General features: G+C 56.0%; 2 protein-coding genes and 1 long non-coding RNA gene across 3 annotated transcripts; 1 reads left to right on the plus strand and 2 right to left on the minus strand.

Moving 5' to 3' along the window:
- Window positions 1-1447: 1447 nt before the first annotated feature.
- LOC145529869 (uncharacterized) lies at window positions 1448-6621 on the minus strand. Its single transcript, XM_081550633.1, has 3 exons — window positions 3063-6621; window positions 2351-2663; window positions 1448-2100 (listed from the first exon to the last, which is right to left on the minus strand). Exons 1-3 carry the CDS (start codon window positions 3297-3299, stop codon window positions 1472-1474), a joined length of 1179 nt encoding a protein of 392 aa, XP_081406759.1. The 5' UTR covers window positions 3300-6621; the 3' UTR covers window positions 1448-1471.
- A 315-nt stretch (window positions 6622-6936) lies between these two features.
- LOC145530007 (uncharacterized) lies at window positions 6937-14164 on the plus strand. Its single transcript, XR_014071404.1, has 2 exons — window positions 6937-13718; window positions 14036-14164. It is a non-coding gene; the product is annotated as an uncharacterized LOC145530007 (long non-coding RNA).
- On the minus strand, window positions 9093-10944 carry LOC145529852 (uncharacterized). Its single transcript, XM_081550614.1, has 3 exons — window positions 10708-10944; window positions 9996-10308; window positions 9093-9745 (listed from the first exon to the last, which is right to left on the minus strand). The coding sequence occupies exons 1-3, from the start codon at window positions 10942-10944 to the stop codon at window positions 9117-9119; spliced, it is 1179 nt and encodes a 392-aa protein (XP_081406740.1). The 3' UTR covers window positions 9093-9116.
- Window positions 14165-18933: the final 4769 nt, after the last annotated feature.

The following is an 18933-nucleotide window of genomic DNA, read 5'->3' on the forward strand; positions in this document are numbered from 1 at the left end:
ATATGACCTCATTCGAAGTGCACTGTGGACGAGCTGCCATCTGCAGCTGCTACCACAGCAGCCAAGGGCTTTAGCTCCCGAGTACCTCCCTTCCTTTGGAACTTGGGGGCCCTCTACTCCCCACTTGCACACCACAGACCTTTGCTGAGGATTGTGGGGACCCTCACTCAGTTTGCAGCACGTTGTAGCCATCCCTGTCCTCTCAATACCTCCCTTGCCACTCAGCTTGTGAGCCCCTTTGGAGCAGCGTGGCCCACCTGGCTGCAACGGAAGAGACACAGCTGACAGTGAAACAACAGCTTAGATCTGACAGCCGGAAAGCTCTGTCAAAAGGGACCTCCCTCTTCACACCGTAGAGGCTGTAGGAGCCGCCAGGCTTTCGGAACCAGTGCAGGGGCCAAAATGACTCCACAGCCGTTTTCCTTCCTGGGGAGGGTTCTGGCTCGAGTGGGAATGGCTCAAGTCTCCTAAGGTTCTGAAAGCCCACTGTGTGCAGATTCACGGTACACAGAGAGGAGAAGGTGGAGTCCTGCCCTGGAGGTGGTCACAGCTCACGGATGAGCCAGGCAGGCAGGCAGGCAGGCAGGCAGGGCATGAGAACACCTGAGCTGCCTTCATGAGTGAATGGTGTGGGGGCAGAGGAAGAGAAGCCGGTCTGCTCCCCCATGTGGTGCCCAGGGCAGGTTGTCCCCAGAGGAAACCCTTACGACGGTGAGGACTCTCACTGCTGTTTCCCAAGGGGTTCCGTCGGTGCGTGTCTTCCCCGGAGCGGTCAGGCCGTCTCTAAAGTACACTGGCCATGGGCATTGCCTCTCCTTGGAACTTCCCACGTGTTTCTCTTTTTTATGGAACAGTGATTTTTCTAGAGGGGTTCTGGGCCACAAGGTTGTTGGGTCATTTTCTAGCCTTCTGTCGTGAAGAACGCTTTCCTGGGCGTTGGGGTGGTTTGTTGTTCCAGCTCCCTTTCTTGGCTTCTTTTGGGAGCTGGTGCAACAAGAGGAGCTCAGCCTCTGCCTTCTGGCTGAGATGTCACCCTTCAAACAGCAATGCCTGCCTGGAGATAATGATGGCATTTGCCAAAAGGGCTTCGTTTGGCACATGATATCTTGAAAGGACGTACACCGTCCTGTCAGCTATCAAAGGCTAGTTCAAATGACATAAAAATGAGAACTCTCCAATGGAGTCTTACAGTAGGTGGAGAGTCCGAAAGAAACTCCTTCAGTCATTTCACTGAGAGTCATTGATTGGGGACACCAAGAATATAGGAAGGAATGCAGAAAGAAAAGTTGAAATTGTGTTCAGGATCGGGGGGGAGGGATGAACAGGGCGTGCTTGCCTTGAATCCAGGCTTTGTTGGGGGGTGGGGCATAAAGATCAAACGGGTCTGAAACCACAAAGTGGTGATGGTAACACAGTATCACCAGAGTCACACAACAGTGTTCCCAAATTGCAACAATGATGAAAAAGTTTACTAATCCCAACTTAACCAACAAAAATACACGAAACCATACAAAAAGTAAAACATCACCAGTAAGGTGGAAACAAACCAAATGCAAAGCAGTTCAGGGGAAAGGAACTCCATGTCCCCTGGGGGCAGACCGAGTTGACGGCGTCCACGGTGAGCCGACAGGGATGGAGGCGGCAGAGCCGACCGCTCCCCTGGACGTGGTGTTTCCGGCAAGGGCTCTGGGTCTCTGTCCAGAGCGGGGGCTCGTTCTTCCTGCAGGGGCGGGTGAGTCATCGTCGGCGTCTGGGTGTTGCGCGGGAGCCAGGGCAGGCTCTCCCTGCCGAGGCGGTGACTCCTCCTCTGCCTCGGGTTCTCCTGCCAAAGCCCGAGCAGGTACAGGTGCACGTGGAGGTGGAGGTTCTGGCTGAGGGGGTGGGACATCAGTGCCTGGGGCTGGGGGTCCTGCAGGCACGGAGATCCGATCTGCCCGGTGTGCTGGCCAGAACCCAGCTGGCCTGGTGTCTCTGCGAGGGCAAGTCTCGGTTCTCCATCTGCCCTCGGTGGATCCCTGGGTCCTGCACCTGGAGCCACCACCTCTGTAGGGACAGGTCTGGGAAGTGGAGCCTGGTTCCAGTTGGAGGCCAGTGCTAGAGCTGGGGGAGAAGCAAAGTTTGCCCACAGGCCAGCCTTGGCATGTGCGTATCCCGGGACAGAAAGCTTCCAAGAGATTCCCAAAGAATACCCAGGGTCGGATGTCTTTTGGGACTGAAGTGTGCAAGATGGGGGTGGGGGTGTGAGGCCAGCGCTTGCTGTAGGCCCAGCAGCATCTTTCGGGGACTCGTCCCTGTGTAGCTCAGCACCCCCTCCCCACACACTCCCGTGCACCAGCCCCAGCGTCCTCACCTCTGTGCTCTGGCGTGCTGGGCTCCAGGTCCTCCTGCTGCCTCAGAGGCCGGGGTTCTCGGGACTCCGGGTCGGAGCCGGGTGTGCTGAGCTCCGTGGCAGCCTCAGACTGGGCCGCCGGGTGTATCCTGGGCGGTGTCTCGGCAGCAGGCCTTCCCCGCCTCCGCTTCGCCCCCGGTGGGGCTGATGCCTCCGTGGGCACGCTCACCTGGAGCCTGCACTGGGCCTCAGGGGCGGGGGGGTGGTGCTCCGACCCCTCCCTCCGGGAGGTGGACGGGGTGTCCCCGTCCTCGGCCTCATCACGTGGGAAGCTCTGCAACGACAGTGACCGTCAGCCAGCCGTGCTGGGACTTTTCCGAGCTGGGCCTGGCCAGTGGAGCCGCTGCTTCTGCCTGCTCGAACTTCTCTTCCCAGAAGGGTCAGAGACGTGTGTCTGCTCAGATCCCCACCCGGGAGGAAAGAGACCCACCTGAGGGTGTGAGGCCAGCCTGGGCGGCCGGCGCTGCCCGCACTCTCCCCATCCCAGCCAGCCTGCTCTCCCCTGGGGTGTGGACACAACTTGCCCGTCGGCTTCTGACCCCACATCCGCCTGGGCTTCCTTGAGGGAGACACACCCCGAGAAACCCGCATCCACACACACAGGCAAAGGACCCGGTGTTTCCGGGTGGCATGGGAGAGGTGGCCTGGCCCGGCCTGGGGCTCCCCGTGTTACCTTTCTGTTTCTCCGGGCAAAGGGCCAGAGGCCTCTCGGGGGTGCCCTGAGCCAACGTTGACAGGGTGCCCACGCACACTGCCTGTGAGCTCTCCTGAGGCCCCGGCCTCTGGGCAGGGGCAAACAGCAGAACATCCTGGCAGCAAGTGATCTGGCTGGGGGCTCCTCTCCGCTCTGGAGGCCTGGATACCCGGGTTGCGGGTTCTGTTGGGTTCTGTTGCCGGCAGGTGACATCATTTCCTGGGGTTCGTGCTGAGGTCCCTTCCCCAAAGCTTCCCAAGGGAATCTCTGGGTTTCTGACTGCTCGACCACCCCCCTTAGGCCATGTGCAGGCACAGTGACAGCCACACTGCCCAGCCCACAGCCCTGGGGAGGCCTGGGTGCAGCCAGGGCCTGAGCTCCGAGGACCCCGCTGCTCTCAGACCAGGCTCCTTCTTCTCATAAGTGGTGTGGCCCTGGACAAGCGTATGCCCCTCAGGGTTTCCCCAGTCTCTCCATCTGCAGAGTGGGGGTCATTCTCCCATCTGCTTCCTAGTTCTGTCGGCCTACGAGCAGCTCCATGCCTTTCCACCTGGGGCCGATATCACGTGGAGCTTGTGCGCTGAGACTTCAGAAAGAAAGACTCCATCCAGGGCTGACACAGCACAGAATGGGGCAGAACGAGGCCTGGATGCGCCGTGGTACCCAGGAAAAGGCACTCCCCCTCCTGACTGTTTTGAGACCCCGCATCCAAGTTGGAGGACCGAAAGGAAGACTCGAAGGTCTCCCTCTCTTATAGAAAAGAGTAGCCAACTTTCTGGTCCTCTGTTTCCATTGAGATTCTGTTCAAGTGTCCCAGCTCGGCTTCTGCGGGTGGCTGAGCTTCTAAGGGCTCCCTGCGTTCTTGTCTTTTCCTCTCCAAACCTTCCGTCCTTTTCCCCCTTCTGGGGTGGATGGGCGCTGTCGTTGCTTCTACCTTCGAGACAGATTGATGAAAAGTCTGGACCGTCGATTCCTTTCCTCTCTCTGGTTCCGTGTCTCTCTCTGGCTCTGTCCCTCTCTTTTCCCTTCTCGATTCAGTCTGTGTCTTCCTCTTTCTCTCTCGTGTGTGGATGGATGGATGCTAGGAATGCACATGTATATGATTAGATGAGGGTTATGTTTTAGGGATAGGTTAGAGGGAGAGAAAGGCTTTAGGTCGGAGTTGGTCATGGGGGAAGGGTCAAGGGTGGTGGTGGTGTTTCTTGGAATCTGAGTGCTGTGCATTCTTCGTCTCTTTCCATATGAACCCCTTCTCAGATACACCACTTGCAAGGAGTCTCTCATGTTCCGTTTCCTATCTTTTGCATTTCTGAATGCTTAGCTTCTCTGTTGTGAAGAGGTTCCATTGGAAGGAAACCCGTTGGCGTACTTCGTTTTCCTCTTTCCCTTACTTGAAGAGACCCATTTCTACCTCCGCCCAGCAAATGGCAAGGAGACTCTGATGTTAAGGAGCCTTTGACCTACGCTTCTTTCTAGCTATCTCATGATATCAGTCTTTAGGGTGAGGTTTTTCCCCGATATTGAGGTGGTGTGAGATCAAAACCAATAGCGTTCTTCAGATGTAGCTGTCTGGTTTTCCCATGGACATTTATTGAAGAGGCTTTCTTGTTCCCATTTGGATATTCTCCCCTTCTGTGTCAGAGATGAGTTGACCATGGATGCCGGGGTTTGTTTCTGGACCCTCAACTTTATTCCATCGATCTGGATCTGTGTGTGTTGTTGTATTCCCAATAGCATACTGTCCTGCTGCTGCCGCTGCGGCTAAGTCACTTCAGTCGTGCCTGACTCTGTGCGACCCCATGGCCTGCAGCCTACCAGGCTCCTCCGTCCATGGCATTTTCCAGGCAAGAGTACTGGAGTGGGTCGCCATCGCCTTCTCCGATACTCTCCTGAGGATCCTAGTTTGGTCGTCTAATTTCCTTTCACACAACCTTGGATGTCCGTATCGGGGCTTTTTCGTCGGATTGTATTGACAATTTAGGCTCTTTTCTGTTTCCGTACCCCTTTTGCAATTCTTTGTTCGGTGCGAAAATGCATTGGCATTTTGGGAGGAATAGCATCGAAGCTGTGGATTGCCTTGTGGGGCTGTGACATCATTTTCCCAATAGGAATTCTTTCAAGCCCTGAGCACAGCTTCTCTTTCCAGTGGTTGGTGTGGGCTTGATCTTCCTTCTTCCATCTCTCGCCGTTTTGTCAGGACAGGTCCTTCCTTCCCTTCTGGGTTAGATGGACTCGTGGGTATCACTTCAGTGAATGGCATTGTCAGTGGGGGTGATAATTCCCTTCTCATTGGAAGACTTTGCTGTGAGTATTAGAAATGCAAGTGATTTCTCTTCCCCTTCCTCCCTGTCCATCTCTCAGAGCCACCGGGAAACAGAGGCCTCATCCAGGGTCACACAGGCCTGAGGGAGTGCAACTAGACTGTTGTTTCTCCAGGCCCTCAGTGCTGGACATCATCCGGGATACTCTGTGTGTGTCTTCCTCAGTCTGCTGTCCCTTCAGACCTTTCCCTAGTTTTCACAGGCTTGTCGTGTTGGTGTTCTTTGTCTGTTTGGAGACACATCCTTGAGAAGCTTTGTGTTTCCACTCATTCGTCTCGCGATGTATGACCTGTCTTTTGCTTTTGTAATGAGGTCTTTCCCACAGTAGATATCTTTGATTTTGCAAAGTCCACTGTATTCTCTGGGTTGTTTTGTGAGCTGCCTTTTCGTTTTGTGTGTGAAGACTCAAAGCACATGTCCGGTTTCTGCTCATTGCTCTTCTAGATTTGTGACAAGTTTTCATGGAAACTTTGTCTAGGGATAACTGGAAGTGAACTCGGTGTAAGGTGTCAAGTCTCCATCTCCATTCATGTCATGCCCTGCAGTTTCCAATTCCCTGTTCCTGAGTGGTTTTGGAGACCTTGTGGGAAGTTTGGTTGCATCGGAGTTTGCGTTTCCACCTTGAGTAGATTCACACTGTTCTGCCCTCAGGGACACTGTCAAGGGGGAGTGAGGAGCTGCCTGCACTTCCAGCAGTGACCACACGGTGGGGCGAGTGCTGCTCTCCCCTCTGGGAGCCCCAGGCCACAGGCATCCCAGTGAGGAGCCAGCTCTGTGCTCAGCTGAAAGGAGTTAGTCTCTCAGGAGCCTCTGAGCCCTTGCCTTTGGATCACCCAGGGTGGGCATTTGCTGTGACAGAAAAAATTGCCCTGAATTCCATGGACGGAAGAGCCTGGCTGTGTGGAGTTCGTGAGTTGCCGTGAATCAGACACAACTGAGGACACAAAAATTCAATAGACTAAAACACTTTTTGGGGGTGGGGGGAGTGAAAGGGGGTGATGTGGGGTTTTTTGTCTTATATAATAGCCGAGGGAAATCTAGTTTAAACCTAAATTCACATAGATGGGAAAGGTATAGCTCTCCGTCACCCTATTAAAAAAAAAAAAAAAAACGACTTCACTTTTCTGAAAGCTTATTTAGTAGCTTCCTTGAGCAGTTCATTGTGAAGGATTTTTTTTTTTTTTCTGTGACATTGGCCTCATTAAAATGTACGGTTTGCCTTTACTGGATAATTTTGTTCATTGGTTTGTTAGGGAATCTTGGTAATATTTGAGTTTCCTGGGGAGTATGGTCACATGACCTGGCCCTGGCCAATCGGTGCGTTCCACCTCCCTGGCCACTGTGATTGGCTCCGGACTGGGGCAGTGCCCAATCGGGGCCCAGGGCCGGGCCTCACGTTGGAAGCCAGGGGAAGACGAGCTCTCGTCCTGCTGGGGTAGGGGAAGGGGTGGGGCCGGGGGAGGTCAGGCTCCAGCAGTGGGAGGGGCTTGAGGTCCGCCTGCGGCAGTTGGTGACCTTCCTGCTCCCCTCAGGGCAGAGCCGCCGGCCTGAGAATGAGGGCGCTGCTGAGCCCAAGGCGCTGGGATGGCCCGCTGCTGCTGTGGTCCCAGAGCTCCACCCGAGACCTGAGGGAGGCCGTCTGCCCGTGAGTCCTCTCCCGCTTGTCTGTCAGCTTGTTTGAACCATGCTGGGTTTTCTGCCCAGCTGGCTAAGGGGAGTCCCTGGAAATGCAAGGGTGTGGGTTTTGGCAGACTTCAGGGAAGACATGCCAGATGAGCCTGGGAGACTCCAGCTTAATCTGGATTCAGGAGATATCTCTTCGGGCCAGCTAGTAATTGTAGGATAAGCCTAATGAGTCTTCACAGGATGAAGAGAGTAACGTGCCAAGGTAGCAATCGATGTCCTCATTCGAGAGGATGAAGCTGGTGCTCAGAGAAGGGGGGAACTTGGCCACAGCAAGGAGGTGTGCACCCAGACAGAACCCCCAGATCCGGCCATTGGAGCTCAGGGAGGCCACTGGTGTGGCTTGTCCCTGTGGCAGGGGCCGAGGCACGCAGCCCACCCTGATTCCTGCGGGGGCCTGACTTGGGAAGTGCCATCTGGTAGCTTTGAGACTCACCAAACCAAATTGCACTGGAGAGAGGAAGGACACCTTCCTTCATCCACCCCCCACCCCCGCCGGATTCCCACATACCCTGACCCCTTTCTCTTGATTTCGGAGCCATTTCCAGAGTCCCGCTCATATGACCTCATTCGAAGTGCACTGTGGACGAGCTGCCATCTGCAGCTGCTACCACAGCAGCCAAGGGCTTTAGCTCCCGAGTACCTCCCTTCCTTTGGAACTTGGGGGCCCTCTACTCCCCACTTGCACACCACAGACCTTTGCTGAGGATTGTGGGGACCCTCACTCAGTTTGCAGCACGTTGTAGCCATCCCTGTCCTCTCAATACCTCCCTTGCCACTCAGCTTGTGAGCCCCTTTGGAGCAGCGTGGCCCACCTGGCTGCAACGGAAGAGACACAGCTGACAGTGAAACAACAGCTTAGATCTGACAGCCGGAAAGCTCTGTCAAAAGGGACCTCCCTCTTCACACCGTAGAGGCTGTAGGAGCCGCCAGGCTTTCGGAACCAGTGCAGGGGCCAAAATGACTCCACAGCCGTTTTCCTTCCTGGGGAGGGTTCTGGCTCGAGTGGGAATGGCTCAAGTCTCCTAAGGTTCTGAAAGCCCACTGTGTGCAGATTCACGGTACACAGAGAGGAGAAGGTGGAGTCCTGCCCTGGAGGTGGTCACAGCTCACGGATGAGCCAGGCAGGCAGGCAGGCAGGCAGGCAGGGCATGAGAACACCTGAGCTGCCTTCATGAGTGAATGGTGTGGGGGCAGAGGAAGAGAAGCCGGTCTGCTCCCCCATGTGGTGCCCAGGGCAGGTTGTCCCCAGAGGAAACCCTTACGACGGTGAGGACTCTCACTGCTGTTTCCCAAGGGGTTCCGTCGGTGCGTGTCTTCCCCGGAGCGGTCAGGCCGTCTCTAAAGTACACTGGCCATGGGCATTGCCTCTCCTTGGAACTTCCCACGTGTTTCTCTTTTTTATGGAACAGTGATTTTTCTAGAGGGGTTCTGGGCCACAAGGTTGTTGGGTCATTTTCTAGCCTTCTGTCGTGAAGAACGCTTTCCTGGGCGTTGGGGTGGTTTGTTGTTCCAGCTCCCTTTCTTGGCTTCTTTTGGGAGCTGGTGCAACAAGAGGAGCTCAGCCTCTGCCTTCTGGCTGAGATGTCACCCTTCAAACAGCAATGCCTGCCTGGAGATAATGATGGCATTTGCCAAAAGGGCTTCGTTTGGCACATGATATCTTGAAAGGACGTACACCGTCCTGTCAGCTATCAAAGGCTAGTTCAAATGACATAAAAATGAGAACTCTCCAATGGAGTCTTACAGTAGGTGGAGAGTCCGAAAGAAACTCCTTCAGTCATTTCACTGAGAGTCATTGATTGGGGACACCAAGAATATAGGAAGGAATGCAGAAAGAAAAGTTGAAATTGTGTTCAGGATCGGGGGGGAGGGATGAACAGGGCGTGCTTGCCTTGAATCCAGGCTTTGTTGGGGGGTGGGGCATAAAGATCAAACGGGTCTGAAACCACAAAGTGGTGATGGTAACACAGTATCACCAGAGTCACACAACAGTGTTCCCAAATTGCAACAATGATGAAAAAGTTTACTAATCCCAACTTAACCAACAAAAATACACGAAACCATACAAAAAGTAAAACATCACCAGTAAGGTGGAAACAAACCAAATGCAAAGCAGTTCAGGGGAAAGGAACTCCATGTCCCCTGGGGGCAGACCGAGTTGACGGCGTCCACGGTGAGCCGACAGGGATGGAGGCGGCAGAGCCGACCGCTCCCCTGGACGTGGTGTTTCCGGCAAGGGCTCTGGGTCTCTGTCCAGAGCGGGGGCTCGTTCTTCCTGCAGGGGCGGGTGAGTCATCGTCGGCGTCTGGGTGTTGCGCGGGAGCCAGGGCAGGCTCTCCCTGCCGAGGCGGTGACTCCTCCTCTGCCTCGGGTTCTCCTGCCAAAGCCCGAGCAGGTACAGGTGCACGTGGAGGTGGAGGTTCTGGCTGAGGGGGTGGGACATCAGTGCCTGGGGCTGGGGGTCCTGCAGGCACGGAGATCCGATCTGCCCGGTGTGCTGGCCAGAACCCAGCTGGCCTGGTGTCTCTGCGAGGGCAAGTCTCGGTTCTCCATCTGCCCTCGGTGGATCCCTGGGTCCTGCACCTGGAGCCACCACCTCTGTAGGGACAGGTCTGGGAAGTGGAGCCTGGTTCCAGTTGGAGGCCAGTGCTAGAGCTGGGGGAGAAGCAAAGTTTGCCCACAGGCCAGCCTTGGCATGTGCGTATCCCGGGACAGAAAGCTTCCAAGAGATTCCCAAAGAATACCCAGGGTCGGATGTCTTTTGGGACTGAAGTGTGCAAGATGGGGGTGGGGGTGTGAGGCCAGCGCTTGCTGTAGGCCCAGCAGCATCTTTCGGGGACTCGTCCCTGTGTAGCTCAGCACCCCCTCCCCACACACTCCCGTGCACCAGCCCCAGCGTCCTCACCTCTGTGCTCTGGCGTGCTGGGCTCCAGGTCCTCCTGCTGCCTCAGAGGCCGGGGTTCTCGGGACTCCGGGTCGGAGCCGGGTGTGCTGAGCTCCGTGGCAGCCTCAGACTGGGCCGCCGGGTGTATCCTGGGCGGTGTCTCGGCAGCAGGCCTTCCCCGCCTCCGCTTCGCCCCCGGTGGGGCTGATGCCTCCGTGGGCACGCTCACCTGGAGCCTGCACTGGGCCTCAGGGGCGGGGGGGTGGTGCTCCGACCCCTCCCTCCGGGAGGTGGACGGGGTGTCCCCGTCCTCGGCCTCATCACGTGGGAAGCTCTGCAACGACAGTGACCGTCAGCCAGCCGTGCTGGGAGTTTTCCGAGCTGGGCCTGGCCAGTGGAGCCGCTGCTTCTGCCTGCTCGAACTTCTCTTCCCAGAAGGGTCAGAGACGTGTGTCTGCTCAGATCCCCACCCGGGAGGAAAGAGACCCACCTGAGGGTGTGAGGCCAGCCTGGGCGGCCGGCGCTGCCCGCACTCTCCCCATCCCAGCCAGCCTGCTCTCCCCTGGGGTGTGGACACAACTTGCCCGTCGGCTTCTGACCCCACATCCGCCTGGGCTTCCTTGAGGGAGACACACCCCGAGAAACCCGCATCCACACACACAGGCAAAGGACCCGGTGTTTCCGGGTGGCATGGGAGAGGTGGCCTGGCCCGGCCTGGGGCTCCCCGTGTTACCTTTCTGTTTCTCCGGGCAAAGGGCCAGAGGCCTCTCGGGGGTGCCCTGAGCCAACGTTGACAGGGTGCCCACGCACACTGCCTGTGAGCTCTCCTGAGGCCCCGGCCTCTGGGCAGGGGCAAACAGCAGAACATCCTGGCAGCAAGTGATCTGGCTGGGGGCTCCTCTCCGCTCTGGAGGCCTGGATACCCGGGTTGCGGGTTCTGTTGGGTTCTGTTGCCGGCAGGTGACATCATTTCCTGGGGTTCGTGCTGAGGTCCCTTCCCCAAAGCTTCCCAAGGGAATCTCTGGGTTTCTGACTGCTCGACCACCCCCCTTAGGCCATGTGCAGGCACAGTGACAGCCACACTGCCCAGCCCACAGCCCTGGGGAGGCCTGGGTGCAGCCAGGGCCTGAGCTCCGAGGACCCCGCTGCTCTCAGACCAGGCTCCTTCTTCTCATAAGTGGTGTGGCCCTGGACAAGCGTATGCCCCTCAGGGTTTCCCCAGTCTCTCCATCTGCAGAGTGGGGGTCATTCTCCCATCTGCTTCCTAGTTCTGTCGGCCTACGAGCAGCTCCATGCCTTTCCACCTGGGGCCGATATCACGTGGAGCTTGTGCGCTGAGACTTCAGAAAGAAAGACTCCATCCAGGGCTGACACAGCACAGAATGGGGCAGAACGAGGCCTGGATGCGCCGTGGTACCCAGGAAAAGGCACTCCCCCTCCTGACTGTTTTGAGACCCCGCATCCAAGTTGGAGGACCGAAAGGAAGACTCGAAGGTCTCCCTCTCTTATAGAAAAGAGTAGCCAACTTTCTGGTCCTCTGTTTCCATTGAGATTCTGTTCAAGTGTCCCAGCTCGGCTTCTGCGGGTGGCTGAGCTTCTAAGGGCTCCCTGCGTTCTTGTCTTTTCCTCTCCAAACCTTCCGTCCTTTTCCCCCTTCTGGGGTGGATGGGCGCTGTCGTTGCTTCTACCTTCGAGACAGATTGATGAAAAGTCTGGACCGTCGATTCCTTTCCTCTCTCTGGTTCCGTGTCTCTCTCTGGCTCTGTCCCTCTCTTTTCCCTTCTCGATTCAGTCTGTGTCTTCCTCTTTCTCTCTCGTGTGTGGATGGATGGATGCTAGGAATGCACATGTATATGATTAGATGAGGGTTATGTTTTAGGGATAGGTTAGAGGGAGAGAAAGGCTTTAGGTCGGAGTTGGTCATGGGGGAAGGGTCAAGGGTGGTGGTGGTGTTTCTTGGAATCTGAGTGCTGTGCATTCTTCGTCTCTTTCCATATGAACCCCTTCTCAGATACACCACTTGCAAGGAGTCTCTCATGTTCCGTTTCCTATCTTTTGCATTTCTGAATGCTTAGCTTCTCTGTTGTGAAGAGGTTCCATTGGATGGAAACCCGTTGGCGTACTTCGTTTTCCTCTTTCCCTTACTTGAAGAGACCCATTTCTACCTCCGCCCAGCAAATGGCAAGGAGACTCTGATGTTAAGGAGCCTTTGACCTACGCTTCTTTCTAGCTATCTCATGATATCAGTCTTTAGGGTGAGGTTTTTCCCCGATATTGAGGTGGTGTGAGATCAAAACCAATAGCGTTCTTCAGATGTAGCTGTCTGGTTTTCCCATGGACATTTATTGAAGAGGCTTTCTTGTTCCCATTTGGATATTCTCCCCTTCTGTGTCAGAGATGAGTTGACCATGGATGCCGGGGTTTGTTTCTGGACCCTCAACTTTATTCCATCGATCTGGATCTGTGTGTGTTGTTGTATTCCCAATAGCATACTGTCCTGCTGCTGCCGCTGCGGCTAAGTCACTTCAGTCGTGCCTGACTCTGTGCGACCCCATGGCCTGCAGCCTACCAGGCTCCTCCGTCCATGGCATTTTCCAGGCAAGAGTACTGGAGTGGGTCGCCATCGCCTTCTCCGATACTCTCCTGAGGATCCTAGTTTGGTCGTCTAATTTCCTTTCACACAACCTTGGATGTCCGTATCGGGGCTTTTTCGTCGGATTGTATTGACAATTTAGGCTCTTTTCTGTTTCCGTACCCCTTTTGCAATTCTTTGTTCGGTGCGAAAATGCATTGGCATTTTGGGAGGAATAGCATCGAAGCTGTGGATTGCCTTGTGGGGCTGTGACATCATTTTCCCAATAGGAATTCTTTCAAGCCCTGAGCACAGCTTCTCTTTCCAGTGGTTGGTGTGGGCTTGATCTTCCTTCTTCCATCTCTCGCCGTTTTGTCAGGACAGGTCCTTCCTTCCCTTCTGGGTTAGATGGACTCGTGGGTATCACTTCAGTGAATGGCATTGTCAGTGGGGGTGATAATTCCCTTCTCATTGGAAGACTTTGCTGTGAGTATTAGAAATGCAAGTGATTTCTCTTCCCCTTCCTCCCTGTCCATCTCTCAGAGCCACCGGGAAACAGAGGCCTCATCCAGGGTCACACAGGCCTGAGGGAGTGCAACTAGACTGTTGTTTCTCCAGGCCCTCAGTGCTGGACATCATCCGGGATACTCTGTGTGTGTCTTCCTCAGTCTGCTGTCCCTTCAGACCTTTCCCTAGTTTTCACAGGCTTGTCGTGTTGGTGTTCTTTGTCTGTTTGGAGACACATCCTTGAGAAGCTTTGTGTTTCCACTCATTCGTCTCGCGATGTATGACCTGTCTTTTGCTTTTGTAATGAGGTCTTTCCCACAGTAGATATCTTTGATTTTGCAAAGTCCACTGTATTCTCTGGGTTGTTTTGTGAGCTGCCTTTTCGTTTTGTGTGTGAAGACTCAAAGCACATGTCCGGTTTCTGCTCATTGCTCTTCTAGATTTGTGACAAGTTTTCATGGAAACTTTGTCTAGGGATAACTGGAAGTGAACTCGGTGTAAGGTGTCAAGTCTCCATCTCCATTCATGTCATGCCCTGCAGTTTCCAATTCCCTGTTCCTGAGTGGTTTTGGAGACCTTGTGGGAAGTTTGGTTGCATCGGAGTTTGCGTTTCCACCTTGAGTAGATTCACACTGTTCTGCCCTCAGGGACACTGTCAAGGGGGAGTGAGGAGCTGCCTGCACTTCCAGCAGTGACCACACGGTGGGGCGAGTGCTGCTCTCCCCTCTGGGAGCCCCAGGCCACAGGCATCCCAGTGAGGAGCCAGCTCTGTGCTCAGCTGAAAGGAGTTAGTCTCTCAGGAGCCTCTGAGCCCTTGCCTTTGGATCACCCAGGGTGGGCATTTGCTGTGACAGAAAAAATTGCCCTGAATTCCATGGACGGAAGAGCCTGGCTGTGTGGAGTTCGTGAGTTGCCGTGAATCAGACACAACTGAGGACACAAAAATTCAATAGACTAAAACACTTTTTGGGGGTGGGGGGAGTGAAAGGGGGTGATGTGGGGTTTTTTGTCTTATATAATAGCCGAGGGAAATCTAGTTTAAACCTAAATTCACATAGATGGGAAAGGTATAGCTCTCCGTCACCCTATTAAAAAAAAAAAAAAAAAAAAACGACTTCACTTTTCTGAAAGCTTATTTAGTAGCTTCCTTGAGCAGTTCATTGTGAAGGATTTTTTTTTTTTTCTGTGACATTGGCCTCATTAAAATGTACGGTTTGCCTTTACTGGATAATTTTGTTCATTGGTTTGTTAGGGAATCTTGGTAATATTTGAGTTTCCTGGGGAGTATGGTCACATGACCTGGCCCTGGCCAATCGGTGCGTTCCACCTCCCTGGCCACTGTGATTGGCTCCGGACTGGGGCAGTGCCCAATCGGGGCCCAGGGCCGGGCCTCACGTTGGAAGCCAGGGGAAGACGAGCTCTCGTCCTGCTGGGGTAGGGGAAGGGGTGGGGCCGGGGGAGGTCAGGCTCCAGCAGTGGGAGGGGCTTGAGGTCCGCCTGCGGCAGTTGGTGACCTTCCTGCTCCCCTCAGGGCAGAGCCGCCGGCCTGAGAATGAGGGCGCTGCTGAGCCCAAGGCGCTGGGATGGCCCGCTGCTGCTGTGGTCCCAGAGCTCCACCCGAGACCTGAGGGAGGCCGTCTGCCCGTGAGTCCTCTCCCGCTTGTCTGTCAGCTTGTTTGAACCATGCTGGGTTTTCTGCCCAGCTGGCTAAGGGGAGTCCCTGGAAATGCAAGGGTGTGGGTTTTGGCAGACTTCAGGGAAGACATGCCAGATGAGCCTGGGAGACTCCAGCTTAATCTGGATTCAGGAGATATCTCTTCGGGCCAGCTAGTAATTGTAGGATAAGCCTAATGAGTCTTCACAGGATGAAGAGAGTAACGTGCCAAGGTAGCAATCGATGTCCTCATTCGAGAGGATGAAGCTGGTGCTCAGAGAAGGGGGGAACTTGGCCACAGCAAGGAGGTGTGCACCCAGACAGAACCCCCAGATCCGGCCATTGGAGCTCAGGGAGGCCACTGGTGTGGCTTGTCCCTGTGGCAGGGGCCGAGGCACGCAGCCCACCCTGATTCCTGCGGGGGCCTGACTTGGGAAGTGCCATCTGGTAGCTTTGAGACTCACCAAACCAAATTGCACTGGAGAGAGGAAGGACACCTTCCTTCATCCACCCCCCACCCCCGCCGGATTCCCACATACCCTGACCCCTTTCTCTTGATTTCGGAGCCATTTCCAGAGTCCCGCTCATATGACCTCATTCGAAGTGCACTGTGGACGAGCTGCCATCTGCAGCTGCTACCACAGCAGCCAAGGGCTTTAGCTCCCGAGTACCTCCCTTCCTTTGGAACTTGGGGGCCCTCTACTCCCCACTTGCACACCACAGACCTTTGCTGAGGATTGTGGGGACCCTCACTCAGTTTGCAGCACGTTGTAGCCATCCCTGTCCTCTCAATACCTCCCTTGCCACTCAGCTTGTGAGCCCCTTTGGAGCAGCGTGGCCCACCTGGCTGCAACGGAAGAGACACAGCTGACAGTGAAACAACAGCTTAGATCTGACAGCCGGAAAGCTCTGTCAAAAGGGACCTCCCTCTTCACACCGTAGAGGCTGTAGGAGCCGCCAGGCTTTCGGAAGCAGTGCAGGGGCCAAAATGACTCCACAGCCGTTTTCCTTCCTGGGGAGGGTTCTGGCTCGAGTGGGAATGGCTCAAGTCTCCTAAGGTTCTGAAAGCCCACTGTGTGCAGATTCACGGTACACAGAGAGGAGAAGGTGGAGTCCTGCCCTGGAGGTGGTCACAGCTCACGGATGAGCCAGGCAGGCAGGCAGGCAGGCAGGCAGGGCATGAGAACACCTGAGCTGCCTTCATGAGTGAATGGTGTGGGGGCAGAGGAAGAGAAGCCGGTCTGCTCCCCCATGTGGTGCCCAGGGCAGGTTGTCCCCAGAGGAAACCCTTACGACGGTGAGGACTCTCACTGCTGTTTCCCAAGGGGTTCCGTCGGTGCGTGTCTTCCCCGGAGCGGTCAGGCCGTCTCTAAAGTACACTGGCCATGGGCATTGCCTCTCCTTGGAACTTCCCACGTGTTTCTCTTTTTTATGGAACAGTGATTTTTCTAGAGGGGTTCTGGGCCACAAGGTTGTTGGGTCATTTTCTAGCCTTCTGTCGTGAAGAACGCTTTCCTGGGCGTTGGGGTGGTTTGTTGTTCCAGCTCCCTTTCTTGGCTTCTTTTGGGAGCTGGTGCAACAAGAGGAGCTCAGCCTCTGCCTTCTGGCTGAGATGTCACCCTTCAAACAGCAATGCCTGCCTGGAGATAATGATGGCATTTGCCAAAAGGGCTTCGTTTGGCACATGATATCTTGAAAGGACGTACACCGTCCTGTCAGCTATCAAAGGCTAGTTCAAATGACATAAAAATGAGAACTCTCCAATGGAGTCTTACAGTAGGTGGAGAGTCCGAAAGAAACTCCTTCAGTCATTTCACTGAGAGTCATTGATTGGGGACACCAAGAATATAGGAAGGAATGCAGAAAGAAAAGTTGAAATTGTGTTCAGGATCGGGGGGGAGGGATGAACAGGGCGTGCTTGCCTTGAATCCAGGCTTTGTTGGGGGGTGGGGCATAAAGATCAAACGGGTCTGAAACCACAAAGTGGTGATGGTAACACAGTATCACCAGAGTCACACAACAGTGTTCCCAAATTGCAACAATGATGAAAAAGTTTACTAATCCCAACTTAACCAACAAAAATACACGAAACCATACAAAAAGTAAAACATCACCAGTAAGGTGGAAACAAACCAAATGCAAAGCAGTTCAGGGGAAAGGAACTCCATGTCCCCTGGGGGCAGACCGAGTTGACGGCGTCCACGGTGAGCCGACAGGGATGGAGGCGGCAGAGCCGACCGCTCCCCTGGACGTGGTGTTTCCGGCAAGGGCTCTGGGTCTCTGTCCAGAGCGGGGGCTCGTTCTTCCTGCAGGGGCGGGTGAGTCATCGTCGGCGTCTGGGTGTTGCGCGGGAGCCAGGGCAGGCTCTCCCTGCCGAGGCGGTGACTCCTCCTCTGCCTCGGGTTCTCCTGCCAAAGCCCGAGCAGGTACAGGTGCACGTGGAGGTGGAGGTTCTGGCTGAGGGGGTGGGACATCAGTGCCTGGGGCTGGGGGTCCTGCAGGCACGGAGATCCGATCTGCCCGGTGTGCTGGCCAGAACACAGCTGGCCTGGTGTCTCTGCGAGGGCAAGTCTCGGTTCTCCATCTGCCCTCGGTGGATCCCTGGGTCCTGCACCTGGAGCCACCACCTCTGTAGGGACAGGTCTGGGAAGTGGAGCCTGGTTCCAGTTGGAGGCCAGTGCTAGAGCTGGGGGAGAAGCAAAGTTTGCCCACAGGCCAGCCTTGGCATGTGCGTATCCCGGGACAGAAAGCTTCCAAGAGATTCCCAAAGAATACCCAGGGTCGGATGTCTTTTGGGACTGAAGTGTGCAAGATGGGGGTGGGGGTGTGAGGCCAGCGCTTGCTGTAGGCCCAGCAGCATCTTTCGGGGACTCGTCCCTGTGTAGCTCAGCACCCCCTCCCCACACACTCCCGTGCACCAGCCCCAGCGTCCTCACCTCTGTGCTCTGGCGTGCTGGGCTCCAGGTCCTCCTGCTGCCTCAGAGGCCGGGGTTCTCGGGACTCCGGGTCGGAGCCGGGTGTGCTGAGCTCCGTGGCAGCCTCAGACTGGGCCGCCGGGTGTATCCTGGGCGGTGTCTCGGCAGCAGGCCTTCCCCGCCTCCGCTTCGCCCCCGGTGGGGCTGATGCCTCCGTGGGCACGCTCACCTGGAGCCTGCACTGGGCCTCAGGGGCGGAGGGGTGGTGCTCCGACCCCTCCCTCCGGGAGGTGGACGGGGTGTCCCCGTCCTCGGCCTCATCACGTGGGAAGCTCTGCAACGACAGTGACCGTCAGCCAGCCGTGCTGGGAGTTTTCCGAGCTGGGCCTGGCCAGTGGAGCCGCTGCTTCTGCCTGCTCGAACTTCTCTTCCCAGAAGGGTCAGAGACGTGTGTCTGCTCAGATCCCCACCCGGGAGGAAAGAGACCCACCTGAGGGTGTGAGGCCAGCCTGGGCGGCCGGCGCTGCCCGCACTCTCCCCATCCCAGCCAGCCTGCTCTCCCCTGGGGTGTGGACACAACTTGCCCGTCGGCTTCTGACCCCACATCCGCCTGGGCTTCCTTGAGGGAGACACACCCCGAGAAACCCGCATCCACACACACAGGCAAAGGACCCGGTGTTTCCGGGTGGCATGGGAGAGGTGGCCTGGCCCGGCCTGGGGCTCCCCGTGTTACCTTTCTGTTTCTCCGGGCAAAGGGCCAGAGGCCTCTCGGGGGTGCCCTGAGCCAACGTTGACAGGGTGCCCACGCACACTGCCTGTGAGCTCTCCTGAGGCCCCGGCCTCTGGGCAGGGGCAAACAGCAGAACATCCTGGCAGCAAGTGATCTGGCTGGGGGCTCCTCTCCGCTCTGGAGGCCTGGATACCCGGGTTGCGGGTTCTGTTGGGTTCTGTTGCCGGCAGGTGACATCATTTCCTGGGGTTCGTGCTGAGGTCCCTTCCCCAAAGCTTCCCAAGGGAATCTCTGGGTTTCTGACTGCTCGACCACCCCCCTTAGGCCATGTGCAGGCACAGTGACAGCCACACTGCCCAGCCCACAGCCCTGGGGAGGCCTGGGTGCAGCCAGGGCCTGAGCTCCGAGGACCCCGCTGCTCTCAGACCAGGCTCCTTCTTCTCATAAGTGGTGTGGCCCTGGACAAGCGTATGCCCCTCAGGGTTTCCCCAGTCTCTCCATCTGCAGAGTGGGGGTCATTCTCCCATCTGCTTCCTAGTTCTGTCGGCCTACGAGCAGCTCCATGCCTTTCCACCTGGGGC

The sequence above is a fragment of the Giraffa tippelskirchi genome, chromosome 12 (genome assembly GCF_054371585.1).
Source record: "Giraffa tippelskirchi isolate mGirTip1 chromosome 12, T2T-mGirTip1v1.2.pri, whole genome shotgun sequence".
NCBI lineage: Eukaryota > Metazoa > Chordata > Mammalia > Artiodactyla > Giraffidae > Giraffa > Giraffa tippelskirchi.